General features: G+C 34.9%; 1 protein-coding gene and 3 non-coding genes across 4 annotated transcripts; 3 read left to right on the top strand and 1 right to left on the bottom strand.

Annotated features, from left to right (window-relative positions):
* Positions 1 to 8,994: 8,994 nt before the first annotated feature.
* On the top strand, positions 8,995 to 9,190 carry LOC131593647 (U2 spliceosomal RNA). Its single transcript, XR_009281038.1, has one exon. It is a non-coding gene; the product is annotated as a U2 spliceosomal RNA (small nuclear RNA).
* A 316-nt stretch (positions 9,191 to 9,506) lies between these two features.
* On the top strand, positions 9,507 to 9,887 carry LOC131657759 (uncharacterized). Its single transcript, XM_058927121.1, has one exon. It carries the CDS (start codon positions 9,507 to 9,509, stop codon positions 9,885 to 9,887), a length of 381 nt encoding a protein of 126 aa, XP_058783104.1.
* Positions 9,888 to 12,537: 2,650 nt separating this feature from the next.
* Positions 12,538 to 12,617, bottom strand: TRNAL-UAG (transfer RNA leucine (anticodon UAG)). Its single transcript has one exon. It is a non-coding gene; the product is annotated as a tRNA-Leu (tRNA).
* A 2,559-nt stretch (positions 12,618 to 15,176) lies between these two features.
* LOC131593653 (U2 spliceosomal RNA) lies at positions 15,177 to 15,372 on the top strand. The gene has a single exon (XR_009281043.1). It is a non-coding gene; the product is annotated as a U2 spliceosomal RNA (small nuclear RNA).
* Positions 15,373 to 15,772: the final 400 nt, after the last annotated feature.

Genomic DNA, 15,772 nt, shown 5'->3' with positions numbered 1-15,772 from the left:
CTTCTACACAACCATTGTTCATAGCATAATAACATAGAAGGCTTATGATTTTCTATTTCTTCTGCAAAACAATCATTCTCTTCTTCTGTCACCTCGGTAATTTGGTTGAATTCTATAGGTAGAACAGAGACAGTGTTGCAAATTATATCCAACTCATCCTCTTACCCATAATCAAAATTGTTTATAAGTATATCATAATCTTCATTTGACATAGTCTTTACCCTTAGGCTTAACCACTGGTGGTAAAGAGGGAAACAATCTTTCCTTCATAGGTCTCTTCACCAATCGATCATCTGACAATGTTGGAGATTTGCTATTGTTACTTGACTCTTCAGCCTCGAAAGCAATTTTTTTCTATTGGTGAGTTCTCCATTATGTTCTTGTCATAGGGTTCTTACCCAAGTAATTTCTAGAAGCATATGAGTAATTCTTCGACACCTGATATTTGTCATGATAGGATGATCCAACGCTAACTTCGATCACCTTCCATTTTTCATCATCATTGGGTTTTCTAGTAGGTTGGATTCAATCACCAAGAGGAACATTGGCAGGTGGAACATAATTCTTATTCTCAATTCTTTAATGGTGTGGAAGTCCTTGATGTTTTTTGTAAGGAACTCCCCTTTTGTCGAAGGCAAATTTTAGCCTTTTATCATCCTGAATACTTATCCTTGTTTGCCGAGGCTTGATATTTTAGAGGCTTTTAGTTTCCTCTTTGTCAAACACCACGTTGTAGCGAGGACATAACATTATCTCAGAACCTTTGATTTAGCACTGGTTTAAGAAGTCAATTAACTCCTCATTAGCTTTTGGGTATACCTGTGTACATATTCCATAATTCTCTAGGTCGGATGCCCAAGTCGGAGGTGCCGAGTAATGCTAAGAAATGGTAGTAGCCGAGTTACCACTAAAGCATCTAGAGGTCGGAAGCATCAGGTTCTAACGTTGGAACATCTGATAGGCCTAAGGAAATGGAGATTCTTCAAACTTGTTGGATACAAATCAAAACGGTGTTGAGATTAGCATCATTTCTTTGGAGGATGGGGACTGTGAGAAGAAAATTATTTTACATGAAGATCTCGAATCAAATAACAATTGAAAATGAAGAAGTTATATGTCTATAATTTTGCAACCTCTGATACTGTTTGAAGTTGAATTATGTCCTAAAGTTATTCCCAAGTATATAGTTTGATGTATGAGCAAGACAGTTCAGGAAACTTTGAAGACGAAAGTAAGGAAACATCTTGCATTTCTTGGTTGGGCACTAGCCAACCTCTGAGACTGTTTGAAGTTGAATTCTGTCCTAAAGTTATTCCCAAGTATGTAGTTCGATGTAGGAGCAAGACAGTTCAGGAAACTTTGAAGACGAAAGTAAGGAAACATCTTGCACTTCTTGGTTGGGCACTAGCCAATTGCAAATGTCTTTCTTCTCATTCTATGTCTTAAGCATAGTGCACGAAACAAGAGTATGATCAAAGACAATTGTCATCAATACAGACGATACCGGTCAATTTCACCGGATAAGCCTGACCAAGTGTTACACTTTGATTTTTCTAGTTACTCATGTCATACCCCAAATTTGCCCGCCCCATTTTGAAAATTCAAAATTATTTCAAAACTTGGATTTTATAAAGTTCATTGGTTTATTTACAATAATATTTTTTTGTTTATATTCTATTTTGTCTATTTAAAAATAGGCTTAATACCCTTTTTGGTCCCGTACCTATGCCTCGGTGCCCATTTTGGTCCTCTTCCTTTTTAAAAGTTCCAAGTTGATTCCTTACGTTCAGAGATGTCATTCCCGACCGCGACGGCCGCTATAGCGGCGCCCTGGAGCGGCGCGGCCCCCACTCGCGCGAGATGCAGGGTGCGGTGGCGGAGATGGTAAAGCGCCCGCTACAGCCGTGTTCCCGTGTCGCGGATCGCAGGTCGTTCCCGGGCGGAGCGGCTCCGATCCATTTTTTTTAAAACGCTCTTTCTTTGTTCAGTTACGTGTCTGCATTGATAAAAAGAAGAGGAAGATGAAGAGGTAGATAAAAAGAAGAGATTTCTCTGTTCAGTTACGTGTCTGTATTGATAAAAAGAAGAGGAAGATGAAGAGGTAGATGAAAAGGTAGATGAAAAGAAGAGGAAGAGTAGATAACGTGTCTGCATTAATAACCGTAAAATTTTATCATTATTTTAAAAAGAGGTAGATGAAATTTTATTATTATTTTAACAAGAGGAAGATGAAAAGAAGGGGAAGAGTAAATAACGTGTCTGATAACCCCTTATTTATTATTATTTTAAGAAGAGGTAGATGAAAAGAAGAGGAATAGGAGATAATCTGCATTGATAACATAAAATTTTATTATTATTTTTAATTAATGTGTTACAGCTAAGAAAACTCAATATAACTCTCTCTATACAGCTATTATAAAAAGAATGTGATAATATAATCCTTTTTGTTATATTTGTACAACTGTATAGTATAGTGTTGTAAGTTATCAATAAAATAACATAAAATTAAGTTAACAATAGTTATACACTCATTTAAGGATAAATAAATATTTAAGTTTTTAATTCATTATCATTATTTTATTAATTTGATTTTTATAATAGGATTATTTTTTATATATTATTTATATATTTAGTCTAAATAATAGTCAATTCTAAAAAGTCAACAAAAAATATCCCGCTATCCGGGATTCTGCTATTCCCACTATTCCCATTCTCGGAGGTCGGCCGCTCCACTCCGCTATTCGGGATTAACAACTCTGCTTACGTTGTCTAACAGAATCAAAATGATAATTTCTATCAAAAAATGACTAACGGTCTTACTTTGGATGACGTGGAAACTGAGGTGGATTGGTGGAATGTTTATTCATCACCTTCTACTTCTTTGTTGCTGAAACATTTTTCTATTTCCCTCCAAATTCAACCTTAATGCAAAATGCTTCTCAAAACCCCCTAATTGAAACCAGCACCGATACCCATTTTCATCCTTCATATCCAACAAGGAGTTTCCAAAATCTTTAAGAACTTGATATCCATAGCTCTGGAACTCGAAGCAGATTCATGAGTGAAACATGAAGGCCAGCCTTTAAGAACTCTAGGATACCATAAATCACCTATAGTTATTAACTGAACGATGCAAGTCTATAATATCTCTGATAAAAATGCACGAATCATCCATATTTTCATTCTACCTCTTCTTGAACCCGAATCTAAACCAGAACAAACTCTCTCCTTTTGAACCTCCAAATTCAAACCCATCCATCCCAAATCTTACCACTTGTTGCTATTACTCTCTGACTTACACATTGTATTCCTACTCCAATTTCTTCATACAGAAAAACTAAACAATAAACCTTAATTCCAGATTAAATTGATGAAATCAATAAACCCTTATTCTCTTCCACCAGAAATCATCAAGATCGAGTTTCACAAAAACAACATCGGAACTAACTTATAAATTACTCACCCTATTTCCACCAATGCAGACACAGAACACACAATGAAATTGATTTCAAGAAGAAACAATGTCGTTTGTTTTCCTAGCACAACGATTTCCGAAAACAAGAGAGAAAACGGTTACCATGACGACAACGTGAGGCGAGATCTGTGGTGGTTTTGTGTTTTCAAGCGGTTTACTTTTTTCTGTTCCCTCATAAACACCCTCAAATCAGTTAGCAAAATGTTTGGATTTGGATTCAGAAGCGTATGGGTTCTTGATTTTTCTCTCTCAATTTTGGATTGAAAGCGTGTAGAATGTTGTTTACAGACTCTGGAATATCATTTGAAATGTTCCTCTTCCGGTCCTTAAAATTGGCACCATTAAGAATCAGAACCAATGATTTGAAATCAATCATAAATAAACTGAAACAATATATGTTCAAATAATATCATAACCCATTTCAAGATATCTAGTGCACCATCAATATCAAGTCTTTGGACAATAATATTAATTGCTAGTGATACTCTTGCTGTAACGATCCAACAGTGATAATAAAAAAATGTCAAATAATAAACCCCTCTTTAGATTGATTTATCATTCATATGTGAAGCCTTAAAATTATCATATGTTTATCATATCAAGTGTGTGTATATAATCATGTCAAATATCAATTTTCCTTTGGGTCAACTAATACTCACATAGAAATATATGCACAACAATGTTTAATATTTCTTATAAGTAATCTCCAGAAAAAAAATTGTCACTTTCGTGACTTTTAATTTTAAATAACTTATTTAAAATATTAAACAAATGTATAAAATACAAACCATAGACAAAATTTGAACATATAAATTCTAAACAAAAATAATAATAAACTTGTAGAAGAATTTAAACTACAATTGTAATAATTGCCTAAAAGTAAACAAGTGAACCGTGAATAAATTTTCTACAAAATTATTGCCTTAAACTTTATCCATATATGTGTTTGAATATTAGAATCATGCATAAACATAATAATACATTCTTTTTAGAACTTTCACGTGGATGGTTAAACATAATAGCTTGATCACAAATCATTGGCTTGGTTCCAGACATCTGAGCAATCCATTCTGTTCTGATTGTCGCCAGGAAGAGGAGACAATTCTTCATATCTTGCGTGACTGTCGAAACGCGAAAACCTTGTGGCACAGTTTGGTGATAGATTAGCATAAGGAATCCTTCTTCATTTATGAACTTCAAGAATGGATCAACCTGAATCTGTTCAGCTTCAAAGATTCCAATTGGAGTAGCGTTTGGGCCTTTGCGTGCCACAGCTTATGGTATTGGCGGAACCAACGGACTCATAATGACGACTTCATTATGCCTGCCAACTTGAAGCAAGACATTAGTAGAAATGTAACTGCCTATAAAACCAGTATTGGGCTCAACAGGAATCTTTAAAAGCACAAGAAAGTCTCTCAGCTGGTTTGTTGGAGACCTCCTCAAGAGGATTGGTATGCCCTTAATACAGATGGTACTGTCAAGAATAGTCTGGTTGCAGGTTGTGGTGGTACAATAAGAGATCATACGGGCCAATGGCGTGGGGGATTTTCTCATAATATAGGGCCGGGTTTGATAATTGAAGCTGAACTTAAAGCTGTTTTTATTAGTCTTCATTTAGCTTATGATCAAGGTTGTCGAATAATTCTTCTCCAAGTGGACAAAAAAGTGGTCCACGATGCTATTAATAGGAATGCTCCTATCCAAAACTCCTGCAAATTTTATCTCAACTTTGTGTTGCAGCTTCTCAACAGAGATTGGGTAGTCAAAACTACTCATAAATATTGAGAAGCAAACAAGATGGCGGATGCTCTAGCTAATCTTAGCCTTGGTCACGATAAGAAGCCCCTTGTAATATTAGGGATAAAGTGTTTTTTTAAGTCAACAGAGATTAGGTAGTCAAAACTACTCATAAATATTGAGAAGCAAACAAGATGGCGGATGCTCTAGCTAATCTTAGCCTTGGTCACGATAAGAAGCCCCTTGTAATATTAGGGATAAAGTGTTTTTTTAAGTCAACAGAGATTAGGTAGTCAAAACTACTCATAAATATTGAGAAGCAAACAAGATGGCGGATGCTCTAGCTAATCTTAGCCTTGGTCACGATAAGAAGCCCCTTGTAATTAGGGGTGGAAATAGGCTAGGCTAGGCTAGGCTTTAGAAGGCCTGAGCCTGGCCTACGATAAATTTAAAAGGCCTAAGCCTGGCCTGGCCTGAAAGCCTATTTAAAAAGCCTGTATATACATATAACTTAAGAAGTCTTGTAGGTCGGCCTATATATACATATATAAGTGAACCTATTTAGCATTTGTTATATATATATATATATATGGTAGCCTATTTAGCTTTTTTTTCTAATATATATGCATACATGAACCACTTGGCCTAGGCCTATGTAGGCCCCTTTAGGCCGGTCTGGCCTATTCCCACCCCTACTTGTAATATTAGGGATAAAGTGTTTTTTTAAGAACTCCCCCCTAGCCATTTCCAGATTCCATTTCTGGATTACGTTGACTACCGTTTTATCTTAAAGCCCAATATCATTTTCATATAGTCTATTAAATAATGTTTTAAAATATATTGTGTGGAACAGATTTATAAACACTTCCATTTAGATAATATTTTTCGACGTGGGACTTAAAACCATCCATCATACATCTTGTTTAAGAACTGCTTTCAAATATCTACATCTCATTTTTGCAGCTTGTCTTCCATTGTCCTTGTCCAACAACACAAGCCAAATAGATCCAAGCCATTCTGCATCATGAAATTCGATTATTATATTGCTACTGAGACACCATAAAATTCAACTCATGAAGCACAAATGCCAAACTAAACCCCTTTTACAAATCCAATCAATATTAACTCATGAAGCACAAATGGCAAACTAAACCCCTTCTACAAATCCAATCAATATCAGTTCATTGATGGAACCGGAAGCTATTATTTCATTCTATTTTTACACAACTACTAAACTCATTTTAACTTAGCGGTACCCCATCTATGAGTATGTGCAAATGCTTTCCACTTAAATCTTATTATTACAGGCTAAAAATATGATAAACATAAGTCATGCCCAATGTAAACTGCTACTGAAATAATATGAGCATGACATAAATGAGAAAAAAAATATTTATAGAAAAATAAAGCTTTTCACCATCAGAGTGGGCATTTATACAAACACATAGTTTCATCCTCTAAAAAGCTAATGATGAAGATATTCTGCCTTTGTTGTATCCATCAATGTTACTTGTATCTTAAAAATTATCGAAGACGAGGACTAAAAAGAGTAGAAGTTCTTTGATCCATACCCTTGCTTCAAAGATAGCATGAGTGGACCTTTGTAATTCCCATCATTTTCACTCATAAGAATCCGCCCAAAAGCCATGGTAGATTCAGAGAGAAGAATGGTAGATAGAGGTTGATCCAAATGTGGTGGTTTCAAGAATGGCTGAGAAAACTCCCCCTGCAAATTACAAAATTGCATAGACATTCCTAGATGGTTATGACACTCCTGGGTTGACTATGACACTCCTGGTTATTTCAAGAATGGTTGATCATTTTCTTGCCTCTTTCTAAGTTTTGACTATCACTCTCCTAGATGGTTCCTCCCTTGGAGAAAACAAATCACAGTAACTTTCTGAGTTTTGACTATGACATTGCACAAAACTAATCACTGCAAATGTATTACTGCAAACGTATCAATTGTCTCTCTTGCATATCACTGAACATTGCCATCCAATTGCTTTGGGACATATTAATTCATGTTTTGTTAACATATTAATTCATGTTTACGTACAGGATAATGGTTATGGTTATATTAATTCATGTTTACGTACAGGAAAATGGTCATGTTTATGTTTTGCCATCCACATGGATTCCTATTATTAACAAAAAATAATCTTTTCAGTACTTCAGAAGTGGGCAGCTATCGTGTTGCTTCACAAGTCTCACTTGGGATTGCATGTGAAAGTGGGCAGCTATTGTGTTGCTTCACAAGCCCCGCATCATTTGGTTAAACAACAGAGTAAATGTTTATATAGCAATGAAACATATAGACCAATGAATTAAAAATAATGTGAGAGTAAGTGGGCCACGTACCATGGCTCAACTAGTAACTTTTTGAGTGGGTAGGCCAGGATGGTCAAAACCAATGACAGAGTAGTGGAATGCAGCACAAACAATTTGTAAAATGAACAGGCTTATATACCTGGTATGGTCAGCCTAATAGGAGCATGGTTTTTTAAAGGCTTACTTTGAACTCGGCACTCCATAATTACTTTTGACATGTCATAACACTAATCATTGAAAAGATGCTGTTGATGGATTTGATCTACATATATAGAGGGATTACTAGACCAAATTAGTCACTACATATATACACAGACTAAATACACTCACAAAAATGATCCAAAACCAATGACAGAGTAGTGGAATGCAGCACAAACAATTTGTAAAATGAACAAGCTTATATACCTGGTTTAGCTTAGAGTAACAACAAGCAACATTATAACTTGCCTCTGCTGCTTCATCAGGCTCTGGTTTTGTTCCCAAACCTGACTCAAATTTCTCTAATGCTCCGTCGTACTTAGCATTTCTTAGGAATTTAAACAAGAAAGTAATGGACATTAGGATTATCAGAAAGATACCATTAATTCGTTTTATCCGAATGTAGATATACTCCTAGCAAATTAGATGATTCGAAATTAAAGTTTTTTTTTGTCTCAAACAAGGCCATGCAAATTACATTTTCATATACAATTACCATGTCCATCTTGTCTTTACAAGAATAAAAAGAGCAAGTGACAGCTCTATCAATTTGCTACTCTAACAGTCCCTCAACACTAAGGGATACAAACCTGCTCAAAAACAGATAGTTAATTAATGTTTAATAAAAAATTCACACTTTGGTTAATTAAAGCTGAAGTAATTTTGATTGTTCTTCCATAGCAAACAGCTCTCATTTTTATATATAAAAAAAAAGGTTTTCACTTGAACTGAACTAGCAATTCAGCATAAAGAAAAAAGGAGAAGAATTGGTAGGTAGCATTTAAAGAAACATCTTTCCACACTAAAATCTTTGTCAAGCACGGTACTAGAACACGAAATATCATAAGCCATCAAACTAATAAACAATGTAGTTTTTGCAGTCAATATTTTTTAAACTATGGCAGAACTTGCTCTCAAATGTGAATGTCTTGATGTTTAATCACTAACTGATTTCTTTGTTCCGTGAGCCCTATTAAGAAAGACTTACACCCAAGAGTTGTTACTGAATTAGTTTTGATACTACTGGATCTGTAGAAAATGAGAGTCACTACTCATCTTTGCATTAATGAAACCATTTGAGCAGAAAATAAAATGTGAACTATATAATCTCCCTCTTGGTTTAGTTATTGTTACATAAGAGCAAGCTAATGAATTCCAAATTATTCTATTAAAGTCCCACATCGCCAAGTTAGTAAAGAAGAAGAAAATATGTCAGATATAAAAGACACGGTTAGCATTAATTTTAATTCATACCTTTCTCGGCCTTTTGGCTAAGATCAAGTGTAGTATCTGTTCTTATCAGTTTAATATCTGATATGTGGGCCAATGGTCCACACGATATTAAATTTATTTCTTGAGGGGGAGAGTCCACCACAATAGCTTGCTATTTGGTCTCTCATGTGTCGCTTTTGTGTTGCACTATTGCAATAGCCTGGCACACCCCACCAAACCTAGTTCAATTTTATGTCTTTTTGGCACCATAAGGATCTTGTATAAAAGGCCAACATGATCCAATTCAAATCTCATAAGTTATCATTCAATAATAAATATATGAAATATATTCAAATATTATCATATTCCAAGAAAAGTGCAATGACATTAAAACACTTAGTTATTATATCAACAAAAACCCATATGTTTTTGTGCCCTAACCCATTACATGCTTCTTGTATCTTCTTTTTTCTACATTTATGTTTTGATTCCTCTTTAACTTTTCTTCGCAAATTTTCTGCATCACGCTTCGTCTATCAATTCCAGTAACATGAGTCAACCAATTTCTTCTAACGGAAACTTATCTTCAAATGGTAGAGTAACTCCCAAATGTGGCCACAATGTCTCCATGAAGTTGTTTGTTTCAAAATCGGTTGCAAATCCTGGGAGAAAATTCTGGAAGTGTAAGTTTTGGGGTAAAGGAGACGACTGCAACATATTTCTTTGGGATGATGAATTTTCTGGTGAAAGAGATTTTGGCCATTCGGATGTAGGTTCAGTAGAACTGATGAGAAAAATTGAGAGAGATATTGCAATCAAGATGGAAGCCATGGAGAAAAAGATTGATGGGTTAACAAAGAAGATGAATTATGTTTTAGTTGCGTTAATTTGTCTATGGGTTCATTTCTTTCTTAGTTCATGTAACAAATAAGTTCATGGAGAAGCTGTAACTTATGTTATTGTAACATTATGTGATTGTAACTTTTGTTTTCATTTCCATCTTATGTTCATGTGACAAATAATTTGTCTCTGTTGTAATGGTTTATGTTATATGAGCTTTGGTTGTATTGGAATATATTACTCTTAAATGAGCTTTGTTCTGATATTACTCTTATGAGTTTTGGTTTTATTGTAACTTAAGTCAATTTGTTATGATAAGCAATTAACAACTGACCTCCATATTGTGTCTTAAGATGACACCCATCTACCCCTATAAATGGTCTACAACCCTTGGTAAACCCTTTCTTGCATCCATCAAAACAGAAGTAAAATCTACCAAATCTTGGTGGTAGTGTTGGATGTGGTCTCTCAGTGTTTATCTTGACAGCGTTCCCAGCACAATGTTTTCTCAACTCAGCTGCATAACTCCATAACATATTATATTGTTCCTTTGTATCACCTTCAATTATTTCCTCAGTCATAGATTTTGCTCTCCAAGCTTTCCCTTTGCTTATGCCTACTGAATATTTCTGTCCAAGTTCAGACATAATTTCAGACAATTTGACTTTCCCATTGTGACTTCCTCTTTTCAACCACTAACTTAGAGACTCACTTGGAATTGGCAGACATGTTATTTAATACCCTTGCACATGTGGGGGTCCCCACCCAAGTCTTTATCTGGTAAGTGTGGTTGTCTCCCACTTTGCTACACAATGCCAAAAAGCCACATTTACCTTTGCACTCAACCCTAACCCTATAGCTCTCATTCTTAACAAAACTTATCTCTCTACCATTTAATACTGATCACTCCCTAATAGCATCTTTAAATTCAGAAAGAGATTTGAACTCCATACCTAATTTGAATTGAAAGTCTTTGTTAAGCAGCTCTGATATGAACTTGTCATACTTTGGCTTGGAAGGTTTATCATCCATGTCACTTTCATCAGCATCTGAACTTTCAAGTTCCTCACTAGCATAATCCACATCTTCACATTTGGTTGTATTCCTCTTTGAACAAGATCCTAAGACACTCTTGGGCACCAAAACATTGACCTTCTTTACCATGCTCCTTGATTTCATCTTTTTGGGATCCTTGGATGCACAAAGATTGAATCTCATTTATTTCCCATTTACATCCACCCTATTCCCACTAGCTGGAACAACTACCTCCACTTGTTCAAATTGTTCATCTTCTACTTCAATTACTCTTTCCTCTTCACTGTCATCGAAACATTGTCTTGCATCAACATCAGCACCACTGCTATCATCTTCACTAGAGGTGCTGAAGTCATCCACATTAGGATGAAGCACCTTGGTCATCATGTCTTTTACACCATGTTCTACCCAAAGTTGCGTTAAACACAAATGCCGCTTGAAAATGGAGCAAGGCGAAGTCGTATTTCCTTCACAGTGTTCTTACGAATGCACGTTGAGAAGGAAGGAAGATGAAGAGATTAAGAACCCTAATAGTACGGTTTGAAATGAAACTACTTCAAATGCACAAAATTATGGGTTTTGTTGATATAATAACTAAGGGTATTAATGTCATTGCACTGGCTGAATATATGTTGTGAAAATTCCATTCATTAAAAAGTTAAATAAAACAGTGCCACATCAGACTTTTTGATGATGTGGCCTGATAAAAGGCCAAAATGAAACTTTTGAAATTTGTTGAGGCCATTCTTGCAACTTTTTTTAGGCAGGGGGTTTTTCAAACCAAACCCATATGGCAGGGGTGAAAATAGGTATTAACCCTAAATAATTCATCAAATCTTTTTAAACGGATAAAAAGTTCATCTTAAAACTCAGGGATAAATTCATTATTACTTTATTATAAGTATTTTGTAGATAAACAAATGCCATTATTATCTTAGTAATTTATCCAACGTCCGATTTTGAACACGGGTCATCGAACTCCTTTCAACTCTTAAATATTTGAGGTAAACAATTCTCTCTACTTTATTAAAAATACTTTATTCTTAACCAATGGCTTTTCCTTTCTTTAGATTATAATTTAAGGTGTTTGCTATATCAAACACCCCCAGCCATTTAAATAAATTGATTATCATTAATAGCATTAGCAACCTTAAGAATTAAATTTTACCGGTGCCTAACCTTGACATAAGATACTTGAGTAGCAAGACATTGATTAAAGTAAATATTTTTCAAGATAGCCTGCATCTTTCTGCTTCCTCCGCCCCAACTTAGTTACTGACACACTGTATAGACAAATGATTTTGTGTTGTTATAAAACTTTAGTCACATCATCAACTATTATGTTGAATGTATTTTATATACCGCGTTCACATATTTGGAGAATTTGTGATGTTCAAATAATACTACTCAGTCTTAAGTCAAAATGAATCATTTCCCGATAGAGAGAATGTTATAACACTAAGAATGTTATACAGGAGAATTACTTAAAAATAGTGTTATAACACTAAGAATGTTATACAAGAGAATTACTTAAAAGTAGAAAGCAAAGCTGAATCCTACTTTCTATGTTCAAAGTACTAAGACCACACCTTAAATAATGACTGTATCTTAGGCAACAAAAAACCAACTTCAGCAGAAGTTCGAGTTAATGTCTATGTAGTTTTCTGATGAAGTGAAAAAACAAAAAGCATTGCAAAACAAAGAAATGACAGCTGTGGGATTTGAACCCACGCCCTTTCGGACCAGAGCCTAAATCTGGCGCCTTAGACCACTCGGCCAAACTGTCTTGATATATAAAAATACCTTTTATTGAGTCCTTTGAAGGACCTTCAAACTTTAAAGGAATGATTCGAAGCAAACTATATTTAAGATTATCAGGAAGATGCCATTAATTCTTTGGTCCTAATCTACATTACAATTTCATATGGCAAATGTTTTGTGTCTTACATCTCTATCTTATCTTTACAAGAAAAAGGTCACCAATCCTATATTCCTTACTTCAATATTATGGACTAGAGGTGCAACAGCCTGTGTTCCCTCCACACTCAGGAGTAGGAGGTGTCCGCTGCTATGTGAGACCAGCCTCACACGGTACCCTAGCGGCTCATAATAAATTTGTAAATCACCATTATTAATAAAGTATTTTATAAGATAAGTCAAAACAAGCATTAAACAACTTTAGATATGTGATATGTTGTTTCCATAAATCCTTCTAAACAGTCTTATCCAAATAAATACGCTTAAATAACACAATCCAAACAAACCCTAAACCTTGAATTCACAAGCTGGCGCTACTCAGCTCGGTAAACATGTGTGATATTCTAGCCAATGCGGAATTTAATGGATATAAATTTGCATAGTATTAAGTTAGCACATGGTTTCTTAAATGGCTTACTTTGTACCGAGCACTCCAAAACTAGTTTAGACATGTTATAACACTAATCCAAAAATGCTACAGCAGATATTGCAACCATATTAGGCATGCAAGTATTCAATCAAGTAGCAGTTGACTGAAAGTATGGGAAAATAACATTCCAAGATGCAAAATGCAGATTAACATTTCATGAAAAAAAAACATGTTGTTTCTGCCATGTTTATTAAAGTCACCAATCCTTTATTCCCTATTTTAATAAGCAATCGAGTATTAAAGGAAAAGATTTACTTAATCCATCACAACCTTCAAGGTTTAAAGGACAATGTAAAACTAATGGAATGATTAGAAGCAGACTATATTAGTATCCAACGGACGTTGAGTGGTTCAGTACCAAACTGACGCACATCAAACTGTGGGTGAAATTAAGGATCATATGAGAAAGGATCCAAGAGGGGTACGGATCATGATATTTGCAAATAGTGATTCACCCCAAGTACCATGTGACCCGCAACACTCCAAGACAAACAAAGCTATATTGCACTAAATGAAGATAATAGAGATAAAATTGATATGGTTAATCCTTTTGGGATATCTACAACTTCTTGTGAGGCATTGACTTTAAATTTATTAATAGATACATTGAGAAAGGGATGTGAAGGTCCTATAAAGCTCCATCAGGTACTTTGTAACAGAGGGCCTTAAAAAGGGGGTGTGAAGGTCCTATAAAGCTCAAGGTAAATTTCCAATGGTATACTGGACCAAATTAGTTACTACATATATATAGAAGGATTAAATCTATTCAGAAAGTTATATGTGGACTAAATACACAAAAAAAATATCCAAAACCAATGACAAAGTAGTGGAATGCAACAGATACAATTTGTAAACATATATACCTGGTTTAGCTTAGAGTAACAACAAGCAAAATTATAACTTGTCACTGCTGCTTCATCAGGCTCTGATTTTGTTCCCCAAACAGACTCAAATTACTCTAATGCTTCCTCGTACTTAGCATTCCTTCTGCATTCCAAGAAGGTAATGGACGGTGAGATCAATTTTTTCACTCAAACTAGGTGTAGTGTAGCAGATGTATACTCCTAGCGAATTGGATGCTTCGAAATTGAAGCATTTTTCCTCCCAAACTAGGTGTTGCAGATTGTAATTTCTTATGGAAAATGTTTTGTTTCTGCCATGCCTATCTTGTCTGTTCCAAAACCAATGAAGAAATAGTGAAATGCATACCTGGCTTAGTTTAGAATATCAATAAGCAACATTATAACTGGTGAATGCTGCTTCTTCAACATCTGGCTTTGTTCCCAAAACAAAATTAAATTTCTCTAATGCTTCCTCGTACTTAGCATTTCATCAGCAATGAATAGTGTCCTACTCCTTCCATATTCTGCAGGTGGCAAAATTTCAGTCCCAAACACAACACTGAAGATGTAACATCAACAATGAATAATGTGATTCTTAGCCATTAGCAATGACTATAGTTAAAAAGTCATGTAGGAGTAAGTAGCTAACAACTCTAACACAGTGAGGATCAGTATAAAAATTGATGTGATGATAGCATAATTTTCTGTGATTCAGTTTTCAGACATGGATAGAAATAGATTAGGATCTTAGCTCAACTACAAAATTAATACAATATTCATTCCCAAACTCCATTATAGAGTTGATTTCAATATGTGTGTATTAGACAATTGTTCAGGTTATGAACTAACGATGACAAATCTCCTGGCTGTTGAAGTTACATTTCTCATAAAATGATGTAGGTATACAAAAAACGCACGCATATAGAGCCACTTCTTTACATAAACAAAAGAAGCAAGTTACAAAGAGTTGAGCTAACGCAAACACTAAACACTAGTAGACTCCAAATTATTGTGATAAAGTCCCACATTGTGTAGTCAGAAAAGAAGCATAGCAGATGTCAGATATAAAATACACAACAAGCCTGTATTAGAATTCATACCTTTCTCGGCCTTTTGGCTAAGATCAAGTGTAGTATCTGTTCTTATCAGTTTAATATCTGATATGTGGACCAATGGTTCACACGATATTAAATTTATTTCTTGAGGGGGAGAGTCCACCACAATAGCTTGCTATTGGGTTTCTCAAGTGTCGCTTTTGCGTTGCACTATTGTAATAGCCTGGCACACCCCACCAAATTTAGTTCAAATTTAGTGTCCTTTAACACGGTCAATGCTTTTTACTTTTTGAACCTTATTCTATTCTATGCATATGCATATTTAAAGTTTACTTCAGTAGAATGCAGGGGAAAGAAATTAGTGATTTGGCACCATACCCTTGAAGCCTTTTCATAACCAATCCTTTTGGCACACCATCACTCCGTCACAATACAAACACATCAAAGACCTTCTACAAAAAGTCAACATGACCAATGTTACCCATAAATTATTATTCAATCAATATATGAAGTATATACATAAATTGTAGATCTTGGTAATAGAATCTCTTTTCTTAATTGTAATGTTTAAACATATGGAAAATCCACTAAAAACTCCACTTAAGTCTGAATTTTAAGAGAGGTTTAATATTGTTTG

This window comes from Vicia villosa, linkage group LG3 (genome assembly GCF_029867415.1).
Source record: "Vicia villosa cultivar HV-30 ecotype Madison, WI linkage group LG3, Vvil1.0, whole genome shotgun sequence".
Taxonomy (NCBI): Eukaryota; Viridiplantae; Streptophyta; class Magnoliopsida; order Fabales; family Fabaceae; genus Vicia; species Vicia villosa.
The sequence above is the reverse complement of the archived record's forward strand: the minus strand, read 5'-3'. Positions and strand labels throughout refer to the sequence as shown.